This window comes from Saccopteryx bilineata, chromosome 1, assembly GCF_036850765.1.
Source record: "Saccopteryx bilineata isolate mSacBil1 chromosome 1, mSacBil1_pri_phased_curated, whole genome shotgun sequence".
Taxonomy (NCBI): domain Eukaryota; kingdom Metazoa; phylum Chordata; class Mammalia; order Chiroptera; family Emballonuridae; genus Saccopteryx; species Saccopteryx bilineata.
In genome coordinates, this window is record NC_089490.1 from 240,459,589 (window position 1) to 240,476,194 (window position 16,606).

Genomic DNA, 16,606 nt, shown 5'->3' on the forward strand with positions numbered 1-16,606 from the left:
GTGTGATGAATTTGCTCAGAAGGGACTCAAAACCACCTTCAATGAAGGGTGGGGGATAACCCCTGTGCTGGATTTTTGGGGGGAAGGATAAGAATTCCTCAGATAGGCCCTGGCCGGTTGGCTCAGCGGTAGAGCGTTGGCCTGGCGTGTGGGGGACCCAGGTTCGATTCCCAGCCAGGGCACATGGGAGAGGCACCCATTTGCTTCCCCACCCCCACCCCCTCCTTCCTCTCTGTCTCTCTCTTCCCCTCCTGCAGCCAAGGCTCCATTGGAGCGGGGATGGCCCGGGCGCTGGGGATGGCTCCTTGGCCTCTGCCCCAGGCGCTAGAGTGGCTCTGGTCATGGTAGGGTGACGCCCTGGAGGGGCAGAGCATCATCCCCTGGTGGGCGTGCCGGGTGGATCCCGGTTGGGTGCATGCGGGAGTCTGTCTGTCTCTCCCTGTTTCCAGCTTCCAGAAAAAAAAAATTCCTCAGATAACCCAGGAGAAAGGGCTTCAGAGGCCCGGTGAGCAGGCTGGGCTATGGGACAGTGGCACAGAGCAGCGTGGCGTGTGGGGAGCTGTGGGAAGTTTGCTCTCACTAGAGTGTGAAGGACTGCACTGGGGACGAACAGGAGGAGACAAAGCTAAGAGTATTTGAGGAGAACCAGGTATTTGAGGAGAACTTCTAACTTAAAAGACAATGAAAGCAAACAGATTAAAAAGCAACCCGAAAACCCATCGTGAAAAGAACAGAACAAAAGCTTTTTTTTAAGCAACGAAGATTAATTAATGGAGAGAGAGAGAAGTGTTTTTGTCTTAAGAAATAGAGAGAGAGAGCTGTAGAAAAAAAGGAAGAGAGATATTCAGAAAATAAAAATAACTCCTGGAAATTAGGACTATGAGAGCAACAATAGAGCTTCCAGGAAAAGGGAACAGGACGGGGTATCAGAGCGTCATCCTGGAAGGTGACATTAGGCTGCTTGCTGGTCTGCAGCTCAGCTGGGCACCGGGATGGGTAGCGCGGACTGGCCACCAGGGGGCGCCCACACCACTGCCACCCCCCCCACCCCCCCCACCCCCACACACACGCTCAGCCCTGTGCACAGGGAGCCCCGTGGTCCAGGAAGAGGGGAAGGAACAATGGGGTGATTGATCCAAATACACCATGAAAGACAAATTGTTCAGATGAAGCCCTCAGGGCTCCTGCCAAACGCCCAGGGTGCGTGGAATTTCAAGGAGACACTGAGGGGAGTCAGGCTGTGGGCTGGGACCTGTGTCTTCCTCCCTGGAACCTTGCAGGCTTGGCCCCCAGAAGTGTGCCCAGGGATGAGGAGGGCAGCAACAGAAGTGGATAGAACAGGTGGGTGATGGGAGTGGGGGACAGCTCTAGAATGGGGACCCTGACTCCCAATCTTCAGATGATCTCTGGGATCCTGAGTCTACTCAGTCTTGAATTAACCTTCTCACACCCACCCGCTAATCCACTCCCAGAGCTGGTGTGAATCCCATCTCCCTCCTCTTCCCTGAGTGGCCTGGGCGAGGCCCCACATTTTTGAACCTCTGTTTCCTCACCTATTAAATGGAAGTAACACCCCTTCTACTTCTGCCTCCTTGTGGTTGTGAGGCTCAAATGAGAAGGATCCAAGGACTTCAGCATCTCTGTTCTCTTCCACTGAGAGGAAACTAGCCCTGGGCAGCACCCCCTCCAGCCTCCTCCTGGTTCCAGAAACCCCCACCTTGCTCCTAGCTCCCCCCACGCTCCCCAAGACTTCCAGGTGACCGGGACCCATCCAGGGCCTGCCTTCCTCCCATCCTAGGATCTGAACTTCTGACCACTCCCAGGCTGGGAGGGTGGGGCAGGATCTAAGTTGAGGCACAAGGGCCCCTTGTCCTGCTGGGCAGGCTGGCACGGCCTGTCCTGTCCCCAGGAGGAGTCTCTCTGGTATTATTGTCTTTCTGCTATGGCTTGGGGAGGAGCCCAGCAGGGTCCAGCAGGACCAGACCAGTGGCCTGGCTCACAGCATGGACCACCTCCTAGCAGGGGTCCCCAAACTTTTTACACAGGGGGCCAGTTCACTGTCCCTCAGACCGCTGGAGGGCCGCCACATACAGTGCTCCTCTCACTGACCACCAATGAAAGAGGTGCCCCTTCCGGAAGTGCAGCGGGGGCCCGGATAAATGGCCTTAGGGGGCTGCATGCGGCCCGCGGGCTGTAGTTTGGGGACGCCTTTTAGAGGGTTGTGGCACAGACACCTTCTCGTGCAGCCTCTACCCTGACTGCTCTGAAAAATCTCAGTTCCCACGCTGGTTCCCTTGCTATCCTCACAAAGTGAATTATTTATAATTCATACAATGCCCCTAGCAGTGTGCTGGCCCACATGGTGTTCAGTAAAATCTGTGATAGCCCAGCCACCACCCTCAGTCGCTAGGGCAGCGATCTAAAACTCCCCAGCCTGTGCCCTGGGCCTGCTGCCCGCCCTGGGCCTGCGATTCCACAGCACCTACCCCACACCTTCCTGCTGCTCTGCCTGGGCCTGCAGGCCTGGTTCTCACTCCAGCTATGAAACATCAGGCAGTCAATTGCTGTGGGCTGCTGAGCTGATTACCAACCCTGTCTGCAGAAGGGACTGTCTCTGCCCCAGGCGGCAGGGAAGATCAAACAAGATAGTAACCAGGAAACCCATGAAACTGCTTTTCCAGGCCACCAGGCAGAGAGAGCTCATGGCTGTCTCAGCGTGCCCATCTGAAGGCCTTTCCATCCACCCAGAGGAATAGGTCCCCTCCCAGCACGTGGGAGAGGCCAATAGTAATTACCGCCCAGGGTGGGCTATATCCTGAGTTTTGCGAAGTCTTTCCACACTCTTCGATCCGTCATAACTTTCCCTAATGTCTCCAGCATCAGAAGAGTTAGGGAGGGAGAGTCACGTTGGACAGCTAGCTGGAAATGTACCATCTTTCCTGCCATTTATATGCAATTTACTCTCCTCCAAAGATATGCAAGGTCCTGGCTCCCTAGACATGGGCAGTTTGGTAAGGAGAAAATTAGATAAACAGAGTTCATTCCGGCTGCCCGCCCTGGGCTGGTGTGGGCATCTCCAGCAAGTCCTCATCAGTTCTGAACAGATGCCTTCAGGATGCTAGTGTGACCAAAGGGGAGGCTTGTGTGGCTCATGTGGCCCTGACAACTACCTTCCTGCCCCCGTCCTCTCCAGCCATGCCAGGGGCCAACCCCACCCAGCTCTACCTGGCTTCTGGCAGGGTAGGCAATGGTAAAACCCTCCCTGAGCAATGGTGGGGCCATTGCCGGCATCACACACGAGAGCAGAAGCTCAGGCCCAGGGAGTGGTTGGCAAGCCGGGAAAGGGTTAAGTCCACAGGCTGCAGAGCCAGGACCCAGCTGCTTCCCGTGGGTGTGTGGATTTGCAGCCTCCCCCACTGGGGGGCTATCTAGCCTGTGCTGGGCGAGAAGTGCTCTCAGGGAGAGGGAAGGCAGGGTCCTCGATCTGCGGCCAGATGCCCTTGTCAGGCAGCCAGTGCCTCCCACACAGGCGCCATTGGGAAGAGCCAGGGACGAGAAGCCAGGGGGTCCAGGAGCTTACAGGGCTGCCCTCAAGACCCCAGGGTGGTCAAAGGCAGAGCTGGCCCTGTCTGTCCTGGGCCATCCTCTTATTTGGGGACAGTTAACAACAGAGAGGTTGATCTGGGAGTGCAGACTTTAATTTTTCCAATATGACACTGGGCTGCTCTGTGCCTCGGTTTCTCCCTTTCTGGGTATAGGTTGCAGGGTGAATTTAATAATGGTCTTCCACAGTGTCTACATTCTAATCCTGGAACCTGCAAATGTCACCTCAGATGGCAAAGACTTGGTAAATGTGATTGTGTTAGAAACCTCGATGTTGGAGATTATCCTGTGTTACCCAGGTGGGCTGAGTGTTACCCCAAGCATCTTTATAAGATGGAGGCACATGGTGATTACAGACCAAAGAGGAGGCAGTGGCGGGCAGGGGGTGGGGGACCACAGAGGCAGAGATTGGAGGGATGCGGTCACAGGTTCAGAAACACCTGAAACCACCAGAAGCTGGAAAAGGCAGAACCCAATCGTGACCCAGTGTCCCTACGGAGCCTGGCCTTGACCAGGGGGCACGAGGAGAATCCCAGAAAGGCTCCTGAAGAGGGTCTGTATCAGTTACCTGCTGCTGTGTGACAAATTATCTCGGACTATGTGCTGTAGAACAAACAGTTCCCGTGGTTGGGAACCAGGGCCTCCCAGCTATGCCCACAGCCGCAGGGTGTCCCATGGGCAGCAGCCAGGAGGTCCCAGCCAGAACCAGGGGCCCATCTGAAAGCTGATGAGGAAGGACCTGCGTCCACACTCAGTGGTGTTGGCGGGATTTTGCTCACTGTGGGCGGTTGGCAGGCACTCCATGCCTGCCACTTGGACCTTCCAGTACCACCAGCAGCTCCAGTGAGGGAGAGAGGGAGAACAAGCCCTGTGGTGACCAGCCTCTGTGGCCTGGTCACAGGGGAGCAAGTTCCCAGGCCAGTCCAGAGACTGTGCTGGGAGGAGCTGTTCTGTTTCTTAAGAGAAATGGACCATTCTGAGCTGGACCAGGGAAAGGACCACCCAGACTGAGAAACGTCCAATGGCCCTCTGTGTTTTGCAACCCTCTGGGGGGTATGCACAGTCTGAAGTCTCCCTTTGCCTACAGAGCTCAAAGCTGCACACTACAGCTTTGACTACCCTGGTCAAGTATAATTAATGGACAAGTGGGTGCTGCTGGGTCTTCAGATCTGCTGGCTGAGCCCAGGTGCCTCTCTGCAATGCCTCGGCTGGGTGGGAGGAGGGAAGAGCACCTCCCTTGCAACAGGGAGCAGCCAAGGGCCCCCTCCATGCTCTGAACTCTGACAAGGTGTGAACTTGTCCTCCCTTCCTAGCAGGGGGTGGGGTGAGTACGTGTGTGTGTGTGTGTGTGTGTGTTCACACTGCTGTGCACACAGACATTTGTGGTTCACTATCTCTGTTCTTATCTCCTTTCCAGACATTCTCACAAGTAATTCACACAATGATTCTAGGAAAGCATGTGCTTGGAGCCTCCATGTGAGTGTTCTGGGCATCAGACTTGTCCACTGCCTCTGCGCTCAGTGGTGCCCCCTACCACCACCAGGTTCTGGTCAAACCTATTGTGTTCCTGTGCCCCCTCCCCTGCCCTGGCACCTATGCACAGGTAACTTTCTCCCCTGGAACACCTGGCCTTTCCCCTGATTTCTGAGTCAGAATCCCATCCTCCCTTCGAAAGACCCCCCACATGTTCCCAACATCCTCCTGCCCACCCCTCCAGCCCTGTCCCCACCTTTCAGCCCCTCTGTCCTCTCTGTCTCTATTACTGCAGCAGGGGGGACAGGCTTCTGCCCAGTGCCCCAGGGCCTCAGTGCTCAACGGAGCGTGAGGATGGCCCTGTGTGGTGGGGGTGGGGGGAATCCAGTAGGACTGAAGAGCCCGGAGGACCTTGGCTGTCCCTTCTCCCTGCGGGGGGGAGGGGGGAAGGGGGACCATGGAAAACTCCCTGTGGCAAAGCCCCTGGGCCATAGCTCACTAGTTTGGACTCTGGTGGCCCCTGCGGCAGTTTGCATGGGGCCTCGGGTGTGGAGACAGTGGAAACAGACATGAGGAAGCGTCCCAATGGTAGGGTGCTCAGACTCCCCCCACTACCATGGGGAAGACGAGGAGGTTTTGAGGAGAAGAATGCATTGCATTCTGGATGGAACCTTCTGGTGGACAGCGGCGTGTAGATGGGGACAGGGACTCTGGAGGAGGCCAGGCCAGGGCTCGCCTTGCAACGCCAGGGCAGCCTGGCCATGGCCAAACTCACGTTCCTGCCAGGCTCCCAGGGCCTAAACACCCCCACTTCTGGGGAAGGTCGGTTTCAGGGTTCCACACCGAGTGCCTGGCAGGTCTGCCTTCCGCTCTGCTGCTGCTTGAGCCGCAGACGCCTGCGGAGCCTCAGCTCCCCACCCCACTCAACCTGACCAGCGTAAGCCACCCCTTCTCTCCTCTCGGCCTCCCACCCCTAGCCCTGTCACACTCCCGGCTGCTGGGCTGGGTCTTGCCCTGCCTCATTGTCCCATGGGTGACTCACTTCGCGGCGGGAGGGCGGGGTGAGATGGGGCTGCCAGGGCAGGGGCAGAGACCGTGGCAACAGCCCCTCCCTGGCCATCCGGCATCCACAGGCCCCACTGAGCAAAGATTTCCATCTTGTGTCTGTTGGCACTGCCCAGCCTGTTCGTGCCCCCAGAGAGGCCATGACCCCAGTCTGTGATGCAGCCAAGCATTCCCGAGGCCTGTGCTCCTTCTACAGAATTTGGAGTTGGAGTTGCCAGAGCAGAGTGGACACCCCTGAACCCAGGAAGCAGGCTGTGCCTGTTTGTGACAGACACAGACACTCCCCAGAGAGGTCACATGTCTTTTAAAAAAGACAAAACTTGTGGTGGGTGAGCCCTGTCTCTGTGCTGAGTTCTCGGAGCCTCAGGAAGCTACAAACTCTTAAAACAGTAAGTGACTGTCCCTATCACAACCACCACCACCTAGGTGAATGCCCACCGAGGGCCTCCGGCATGTGAGGGGCTGGCTAGGGGTTCTAGTGGCAGCATGCCCACTCAAGGGCTGGGACCTTCCTGGCAAGAGAGAGACTGCCACTGGGTTTTCCAGGACCACTGCACACTTGGAAACAACAGGGCTGGGTGTCCTGAAGAAACAGGCAGCAGCAGAAACCAGGGCTTGCCTCCCCTCGCTGTGTCTGCGCCTGGGACACCCACGCCGGCTGTGCCCGCCACTGCCCTTTGCAACCAAGCTCCCAGAAGCTTGGTTCAGAGATCGGCTGAGGCCAGCACAGCGCTGGGCAGAGGCAGCCCCATGCTCCCTGGCTGCTCATAGGCAGCTCTATTGGATCAGTTGGCATTTTATGTTCCCACTAAGCGTGGCCCCTCAGGGCAGGTGTCCCATCCATGTCACCAGTGCCCAGCACAGTGCCTGCCCACAAGGCATTCAATGTGTTTGCTGAGTGATGGGGTCTTGCATCCTGACTCCACCTACTCACAAACACACTCTCCTTCCTCCTGAGGGCCTGGGAAACCCCTCAGTGCCTGAATCCCCACCATTGGTCACCTTGGGTTTGTAGAAGAGCAAAGACTCCATTTGGGGGACTGGAGGATGAAGAGGCTCACCTTGTCCCATTCTGGTCCACGAATAAAGGGAAGCATGGCCAACACCATCTTCTCTCTGTCCCCCCACACCCAATGTCAGCAAGCACTGCCAGCACCCTGCTGGCCCCCCAAGCCCCCATAGACACCACACTGTAGCTGAGCCCATGTCTTTCTTTGCACCAATGGGGACGGACACAGAAGAGGATGCTTACGTGCATGCTGGGCCAAATTATCCATGGGACAGCTGTACAGCCCAATGAGATCTCTGAAAATTCCCGGGCATTGGTTAACTCTCCTCCACCTGCGCGATGTAGCGCCTGTGTCAGAGGACCAGTTTGCTCCCGGGGACTCCGAGGGACCGGAGCAGAGCACCAAGGTTCTGACGGGACTGCCAGAGAAAGGGGGTGGGGACAAAACAGGCTGACAGCACAGAGAGGTTGTTCAAGTGACTTCGACCAAAAGTGGGCCACTTGGCCCCCTTCTTGCCAGATTCCCCGCAGACATGACAGTAAGTGGTGGACAGGAAGGCTGCCGGTGCCCGAGTGCACTGTGGAAAGGCCTCAGGGTTCCCCAGTAAACAATTTCTACATAACTCAGGGCACTGATTTCCATACCTCAGATTTTCCCTTTTAAACCATCAGTAAGGAGTGGTTACTGTATAACGTGTAAAGCCTGAGTCTATACACAGGGGACAAACTCTGCCCAGAACCTAGGCCACTGCCCAGGAGAGCAGGGACAGGCCATCCTCCTACAGAAGAGGCAGCTGTAGGAGCTAAGTTCGCTTATGTCACATCCCTCCGTCCGGTCCTTGTGGTCCATCCTTCCTAGGACCCCTGGGGCCATGTCCCCTGGGGTAGTACTGTTTCCCCCTACCCAGGCTGGAGATTTCAGAACATGCTGTGCACTAGGAAAGAGTGGGGAGGGTGGGGAGGTCAGGGATGCTCCCGCACCGGGTCTTTGCAGGTAAAGAATTTCACTCAGCAAACGGTCTGGTCACTGCCCTATGCAGGGCGTCTTCATTGTGGGATAGGCATGAAATGGTAATGGCCAGACCCCCAGCCCACCTCCACCACCTCCAGGCCTAGCACCACAGTGGGGGCAGAAGGACAGCAGGTGGGGGAAGAAGTGTGCAAAGAAAGGGCCTGGAGGGGTGGGGGTCCCAGAGGGACCTAAGCAGCAGGAGACCCCCAAGTGTGGGCCTCAGACCCATCAGTTCCCCCCACCAAGGTGAGTCCAGAGGTGGTCCTCCTCTGGGTTCCAGGCTGGCCTCCCGTGTCCTGAGGCTCAGCATCCTATGGCGCAGTGTCCTCCTCCTCCAACTCCTCCAAGCACCGCACCCTGCAGCCGGGACAAGCAGCAGTCTCCAGAACGAATGGCTGGCGGGGCTCCGGGGGAGGGGCTTTGATTCCAATTTCCACCACGATTGATCGGGCCTGGGGCTGGAAGGCCCCAAGAGTTGAGAGTGTCCAGGGGCTGAACTTCATCCTCAGCCTCGTGTGGCTTTTCGCCCTCCTTCCCAGGCTGTCCGACCCTTCAGCTCCAATGCCTCCTGCATGTGACCACGACTCTGTCTCACCAAGAGGAGCACAATCAGGCCCCCACGTGCCAAAGGGGGCCAGGAAGCTGGAAAGGAAGAGTACCCACTGTGGGTGTTTGATACCAATGTCCCGACTTCTTCCTCATCAGGACAAACACAGAAGATAATGTTTGTATATCACATTGTGACCGATGGGGGAGCCCACTGCCCCCCACCCAGACCTGGGGGAACCAAGGAAGATCAATGCTTAGCTGACCTTCACTCCAAGTGAGGAGGCATTTACCAGAGGGTCGGAGAGGCGTGTGGTCCCACAGGGCCTCCAACTCACTAGGACTCTTGTTAAGGCGGAGAAGCTGCAGAGTGGGGGATGAAGGGGCTAGGGGTCTTGGGTTCTCAGCTGGAAAATTAAAACCCTTCCCCAGCCCCGCTCCCAGTTCCCAGTGGAGGGAGAGGCATCTAGGGCAGAGGGCACGGGGCTGGGAGCCAGGCCTTCCAGGTTCTATTCCTGGTCCCTCCCCTGGGCCTTCCTGACCACAAATCTGCCCCCGCCCCCTGCCCTACTGCTCACAGAGGATGAAGACGTCACAACTAACAAATCATGACCCCCCTCCTGCCTCCATCCACCCACCCTGCCTGCCTACCTCCAACTCCCCTGGTCTCCCAGCAGCTCAGCCTGAGGACCCAAAGCCCACTGTCCACAAAGGGTGGACAGCCTAGCCAAAACCTTCTGCTGAGGCCCTACTTGGCAAGGGTGGTTCCTTGGTCTGTCCCCACCCCCTGCTGACCCCACTAACAGAGGGAGAGCATCCTTCTGCCTCAATTCCAGACTCAAACTCTCCCATAAGGAGTGAAGGGGCAAGCTTTGGTCCATCTCACAATGGGTTCTCCCAGCTCCCAGAAAGCCACAGCCCAGGCGCTCTTTCCTGAGCGGGGGCAGAGACCCAGCAGCTGGGGGGGGAGGGGGGATGTGCAGGCCAGCCTCCCTCTGCCTGAGTCAGGGCAGAAGCAGTCCGTGGCAAGGGCTCCCCTGCCTATCCTCCTCTCAGACACATGCAGGGTCCCCTCCCTGGTGTCCTAGGGGGAAGTCCAGCTCTGGGAAGGAGGTAGGCCTCCCAGTGGAGGGTGGAGGGGGTCTCTGCTCCTGATGGAGGTAGGCTTGCACCACAGTCCCACAGTGGCACCCGTTGGGACTTGCATGGTGGCCGCCAGATAGCTGCCTGATGCTTCCTGAACCGCGGGAGGTTCAGACTCAGGCTCCTACTTTCTGTTGGCCTTAGGATGGCCCAGCTCATAAGGGGAATGCTGGCGGGAGTCCCCCGTTTCCTCTGTAGCAAAAAGAGTCGGCAAGGAGAGAAAGGGTCCTCAGTCCCCAAACGGCTTACCTGATGTGACCCCAAGTACCGCGTCTGCGCAGACCGAATGGGAAAGGCAAGACGGTGCGCCTGGCCGTTTAGGACACGAGGGTCCCAGTCCCGAGGCTCTGCCGGGCCCGCACTGTCTGGATGGCCTGTTGGTTCTTGAACTTAACCAGGCCCAGGGTGATCTGGGCGTTCCAGCCGGGGTCTTCGAGAGGGCAGCGGAAGTCGATCTCGCCGCCACCCTCGGTCACCAGCGTGAAGTAGATGTGGCGCCCAGTGCTCTCCACGCACTCCACCGCCTTGATGCGCGCGAAGCTGAGCTCCTTGGGCCGGCCGCCCGTTCCCTTGGCCTCGAAGAGCTGCAGCCCGCGCTCGGTGAGTACGCAGCGCTTGCGCTTCCACAGCTGCAGGAGGCCGCCGCTGCGCTTCTCCAGCACGCCCTCCTTCAGCACCAGCGCCGCCGCCGTCATGGGGCCCCGGCCCGGGGCTGCTGCAGGCCGCGCGTCGTGCGCCCTGTCCGCGCGCCCCGCAGCCCTGCGCTCACCGCTCCTGGAGCCGGTCCCGGTCACCCCGCGCCCGCGTCAGCCCGCAGTGGCCCCACCGCCTCCGCCCCGTGCGCCCCGTTTCGCGGTCAAGAGCCCGCTGCCCGATCGCACCGTGCTCGCTCGCTAGCTCGCCTGGGCTCCGTCTGCGCGCTGGGCGGCAGCTCCCGGGACTTGCCCTTACTTGTCCCGCCGCTGCCTCCTGCGCAGCGCATTCCTGTCCCGCCGGCCCTCCCCTCCGCGCCGCGCGCCCGCCGGGACCTCGGGGGCGGAGCCGGCCGGGGGGCGGGGGGGGGACGTCACGCCCTGGAGGCGCTGGGCACCGCGCTGGAGGGCTGGTACCGAGAAGGGGCCGCTTACACAACAGCGTCAGCCTCTGACCTTGTCTGCCGCTTCTTGGAAGCACCGCTCCTCCAGGCCTTGGCCGCAGGGGGTGACAGTGGAGGGTGGAGGGGGTCTCTGCTCCTGATGGGGGTAGGCTTGCACCACGGTCCCACAGTGGCACCCGTTGGGACTTGCATGGTGGCCGCCAGATAGCTGCCTGATGCTTCCTGAACCGCGGGAGGCCTGGCCTCCCAGCCTCTGCCCCCTTCCCTAGTTTGGCCAGCTCCCCCTTGGCATTGTGCAATCAAAAACATGAAGAAGATCCTGGGTCAGGGGTAGAAATGGGAGCCCAGCCCTGTTGGGTTCCTCCCCCCAAAAGCCGAGTTCTCCGGGCAGGGCCCTGGAGAGGCTGCCCACAGGTGTCTGCTGGAAGACCCATCCCTATCTCGGAACCAGAGCTGGGGAGCTGGGCAGAGAAGCCAATGTGAACTGAGGACAGGGACCTAGAAGTCACTCAGCCTCCCCTTGCTGGAGGAGGGACCCCATGGTGACCCGGAGATGTCAATGTTAGGGTCCTCTCCATCATACTCTGGGAGAGCCGGGGGACTCAGCCCTAGGCCTGATGCTTCCGCTCCTAAGAGAAAGAACTTTTCAGGGGGTTGGAGCCCGGGGCCTGTGCGGCTCCCTCTGCTGCTTAGAGAGTGTTATGTGAAGACGGCAGCTTGGCAGAGGTGGGTTCAGACCTTAACTCTTTCCCCTCACTGCCCTGTCCTGCCCACCGTGGGCAGCTTCACTATCCTTCAGTTTTCTCATCTGTTAAATGGAAGAATTAATTTATTTTTATCTCGAGGATTCCAGTGAAAAAGTTAGATAACATTTGTGGAAGGCCCAGTCTCAGCAGACGTGATCTCCCTTCCCCAACTTTTATTGCCTGGTGTCCTGGTTCTCAACCTTTTCACACATGGGGGCCAGTGAAAATAGAAGAGTTATTTCGAGAACTGCTGAAGCATAAGTGAGCTTGACTAAGATCATCGGGTCTGTAATCTGTAGACAACATCAAGGTAGTGAACTCTTTTGTGGACTGGCATAAAATTTCTGGTGGATAGATTAGGGGGACCAGCATTTGAAAACCACTGCTATCAAGGACAGTGGGGACCCTGAGGCGAGGGCAGGCCCCATGAAAGCGGAAGATGGCGATTCTGCCCCCTCTTGGAGGGCTCCCTCCGCCAGGTCCTCCCATGTCTTAAGGGCCTGTCATTGACATGTTCATAGCAGCCAGTTATGGAAATAATGATATGTAATAAGGACAGTAATGAGACCTCGATGTACACACACCCAGCATTTCCACACTTCTACCCAATGAGGTTGAGTTTAACGGGCACAAGGAAGATTCAGCATGGTTTAGGGGTTGGGGGTTGCCCTGTCCTGCAGCACCAAGCCCAGGAGGCAGGGGAGGAAGCTGTCAGTGCCCCATCCATAGTTCTTCAGCCTGGGAGCTAAAGGGGCACCCTCCCCCCATACACACACACACACACACACACACACACACACACACACACACAGGACAGCAAACTCCCCAGCCTGCTTGGGGAGAGAGAGGGGGCAGCACCATGAGAGAAAGGAGGGGGCCAACACAGTGGCCCAGAGGGCGCCAGCAGAGGGAGCTCTAGATGCCCACAAGCCCTGACATAGGGACCCACAAGGTCTCAGCCATCTTCCAGCTATGCCCTCCCCTCCCAGGGCTCCTCTCTCCAGGCCCCCACCCCACCCCATCCTTTCAAGGGAGTCCCCTGAGCGCCCCAGCCAGAAACAACCCCACCATAATGCAGAGTTTCAATTTGTTACTGCTCTCCCGTCACTTGGGCTTGGGACTCCTGATGGTCTCTCCAGCTCCAGGTTAATTCATGACCAACCATGTGGGCCTCGAAGGTCACAGAGCTCTCTCACGGGCTTGGTCCCCATGACAGATACATATTATTTACTGAGGAGAAAAACACAACTCAGAGAAGTCAAGCCACCTAAGTAAGGTTACACAGCTTTTGTCAATGGCAAAGCTGGGATGGGAATGTGGTGGCCAAGGGTGCCCAACCTCGGTGGGTGACACCACATCATGTCTACATGGGTGACTGTAGCACATCTCCCCGGTGGCCTGGTTGGTCCTTGGAACCTGGGAGTCCTGTCCTCCAGTCTCATGACCTCCTGGGACAAGGGCAGATGACTCATTCTAAATCTTTCCCCACAACTGGTGTCTGGCCTGGGAGCCCCATCTGGGAGAGGCTTGGGCCCAAAGTGGATTCCTTGGGCTGTCAGAAAGATCAAGACATATTTGAGAGCCAGGGGGAGCAGGGAGCAGTGGGATGGTGCTCCCTCCTTGTGGGGTGTAGCCCTACCCCGCCCCTGGGAAGTGGCACTTGCCTAGGGCAGCACAGGGCCCCAGAGATACTCAATTCTTACTGACTTGTTGACTCCACAGAGGACTGCTGGACAGAATGTCCCCTGGTTGCGGCCTGAGCTGGCGCAATCCCTACCCCCACCCTGCCCACCCTGGAGGAAAGCTGATCTGCACCGTCAGTCCATCTGAGTCCAGCTGGAACGGCTAGATTACTCAATGGCCCCAGGAACCCTGTGTTGGAGACGCTCCGGCTGGGCCTGAGCCATCCCTGGTGTGGAGGAAGGAGCCTGGGTCCCCCCTGCAGGCCTCCCAGGACAGGGTAGAAAGAAAAACAGGAAGAGCAGGCACCCAGAGAGGTGCAAAAAGTAACATGGCTGACTGTCCATCTCATGATATGTCCTGCTTTGTGGCCACCCTATGGGACCTGCCTTACTTTCTGATCTTCCTGCCGGTCCTCTGTCACCCAGGCTGCCCTGGGGAAGACATGTGTGGTGTGGGCCCGTGCTTCTCAGACTGGAAACGCAGATTCTCATTCAGTGGGTCTGGGGTGGGACCTATGACTCAGCATTTCTAGAAGCTTCTCTGGATACCGGTGCTGAGACCATAGCACGGCATGTCAGGTCACGGAGATCTAGTGCAGTGCCCCTCGGAGTCCGGCAGCATCCTTGTCACAGGGAACCTGTTAGACATGCACACTCTAAGCTCCCCACTGGACCCTGTGGAGGCAGACACTCGGGGTCCGGGGTCCAGTCGTCCGGCTTTAGCAAGCCCACCAGGCGAGGCTGATGTGTGGGACCTGGTATAGAGGGAGGACCTCTAAGCAAGGACACCATGGTATAACCCCAGCTCTGCGACACCCCCTCACTGACCTCAGTGTCCCTGTCCTCAATGCAATGTTGTATGGCCTGCATCAGATTTGCCAGAATGCCTGGCTGGTCATGGGGGCCGAGGACCATCTATGTCATTGTTCCCCCCATTACGTAAGACAAGAAGGATATTTTTCACACACATACCCCAGCCTGACTCACAAGACACAGGTCTGCTCACAGCCTTGCTCCCCGTTCTGGGCTTCGGCATGCACCCTCCTGTCCACAGGTCCCCAGCCTTCCTCTCCTTGGGAGCCCCCCCCACAGCTGACCTCCCCCTCAGATGTCCCCCGACCCACCCATCCCCCCCTTTGATGTGGAGCCCTCTGTTCCAGGGCTGTGGGTCTCCTCACCAGGAAACAGAAGGAAAAACGGATCAAGGTTTCAAGTCTCTAAGGACCTGGGTTTTATGGGCAGCATTGCAACAGACCACGAGTGGGCAGCACCCTGGGGCCAACCCGCCTGGGCCTGCCCCTGGGCCTGGCTCCCTCGGTGGAAATCCCCTCCCACGCCCAGCTCTTTAATCGCTTTCCAGCCCAATAACTTCCCTGATTCACTAGGGATCCCTTTCTTCTCAAATGCGCCCACTGCCCCCTCTCTGATGGGGCTGCGTCTGGGCTTGATGGCATTTGATCCCAGCTTGGGGCTGGCAGAGGCTGGACTTGCGGGCTCAGGGCTCAGGTCGGGGCCTGCAGGATTCCCCCCTTTCCCAGGTCATACTGGCTTCTGGGTGCTCAGGTAGTAGGAGCACAAGGACCTCCCTGGCATGACCCTTGTCCCTGGGGAACACTGGGCTCATGCCCAGGGAACTCGTGGCCTTCAACAACCTGTCAGGAACAGCTGTGTGAACCTGGACACAGGTGTGAGAGAAGTGAGCCAGGCGCTGTGCTGGGCACTGGGGACACAGTTCTCTTTTTAGCAGGGACTGGCCAGACAGGGAGCTGGCATTCCCGACCTCAGGGAGCCCCATCCTGCTGAAGAGGACTCCAGAGTGAACCTTTCACAGGTCACGATTTTGATTTTGCAGAAACTTGTCCCCCAGGACTGGACACAGCTACCTAACGTGAAGCCCCTGTGTCACTGCTGACCCGTCCGGATAGGATAGGGTATGCTCTGCAAACAGACTCCCCCAAATCTCAGCAAAGGTTATCCACTCAGCCCACAGGTCCTACCTGGCTGGCGGGGGAATGCCACTGACCCATCCATGTGGACAGACCATTGCAAATGGGCACAACAATGGCACCCACCTCCCGGGGGACTGAAGACCTACTGAGTTTATACATTTAAGGTCTTTGATTAGGGCCACGATCCATAGGAAGGACATGTGGTGGGTGGACGATACTCTCAGGGACAGATGATTTACAACAGGGGCTCCTAAAGAGCTCGGCCCGCAAGTGACACGTCTCATCTCAAGCCAGAGGCCAGAGCATCTCACCTCAAGGGAGAAAGAAATGTGTGACTCTTTACATGCCCAGGTGGGGTATATGTGTGGCCAGCCCTGCAGGACTGGCAGTGTGGCTACCAGGGGATAGATGGGTGTCCCCAGGAGGCAGGGAGAAACAACCTCCCACCCCCAAGCCCAGGACCAAGCCCATGACCCACCCCCCTACCCTGGAGGAAGAGTCAGGCTGTCAACAGAGTGGAAATGCAGAAGGCTGAGGTACCAGGGCTTGTGCAGGCATGAAAAGACCCACGGAAGAGCTTTATTCAGACAATCTGCTTCCGGAATTTTCTTGGCCTTTGGGATGAGTCTTCCTAGACCTATAAACTCAGCCCATGAGAGTCGGGCGGGTCCTGAGAGTGTGGGGAGGGTCACAGCATCAGCACCGCCTTCCCCTGGGAGCCTTTGGGAGATGCCCGGTCTCAGGCCCCACCCCAAACGCCTGAGAGGCTTCTGCCTTTCCACAAGGTGTGCACGCCGCCTCAGCCTGAGAAGCGTTCATCGGGCCTGAATTGAGGCCAGCACCCACATTTCACACAGGAGTGGCTGACACCCCGAGGGGAGGAGCCTGGCCCAAAGTCACATTGCTGGTTCCAGCGTTGGTTCCCCACTTGTCAGCGACTTGGATGAAGCCACCCAGAAATCCACCCAGTCTCAGTTTCCCCTTCTGTGATAGGGGCTGTAGGACCACATCGTATGGCTTGACGTAGGACTCAGATAAGACAACACATAGACACAGTATAAACTCCATGCATGTCGGTGACTGCTACAGTCCTAGCACAGCTCCTCCTGCTTCCCAGCACACGGTTCCTTCTCAAGAAGGCTTGGGCACAGCGTCGCAGGAGTGGGACCTGGACCCAGCTGCCTGCCTCTCTGCCCTGCTCCTGCCCTTTGACCTTGAGCCAGTCTGACACTGTCCTTTGGTTTGATCATTTGGAGTACATATAAGGACGGTGCCTTACCTC

At 57.9% G+C, this 16,606-nt stretch overlaps 1 protein-coding gene across 3 annotated transcripts; it reads right to left on the reverse strand.

The window, feature by feature from the left end:
• Nucleotides 1-8,168: 8,168 nt before the first annotated feature.
• PHLDA3 (pleckstrin homology like domain family A member 3) lies at nucleotides 8,169-10,854 on the reverse strand. 3 transcript variants are annotated; one of them, XM_066239138.1, is made up of 3 exons: nucleotides 10,101-10,854; nucleotides 9,002-9,071; nucleotides 8,169-8,804 (listed from the first exon to the last, which is right to left on the reverse strand). In XM_066239138.1, exon 1 carries the CDS (start codon nucleotides 10,544-10,546, stop codon nucleotides 10,169-10,171), a length of 378 nt encoding a protein of 125 aa, XP_066095235.1. In that variant the 5' UTR covers nucleotides 10,547-10,854; the 3' UTR covers nucleotides 8,169-8,804; nucleotides 9,002-9,071; nucleotides 10,101-10,168. The 3 variants fall into 3 exon arrangements, with proteins under 3 accessions (XP_066095235.1, XP_066095226.1, XP_066095217.1); XM_066239129.1 differs by having other exon boundaries at nucleotides 8,975-9,071; XM_066239120.1 differs by lacking the exon at nucleotides 9,002-9,071 and having other exon boundaries at nucleotides 10,101-10,853.
• Nucleotides 10,855-16,606: the final 5,752 nt, after the last annotated feature.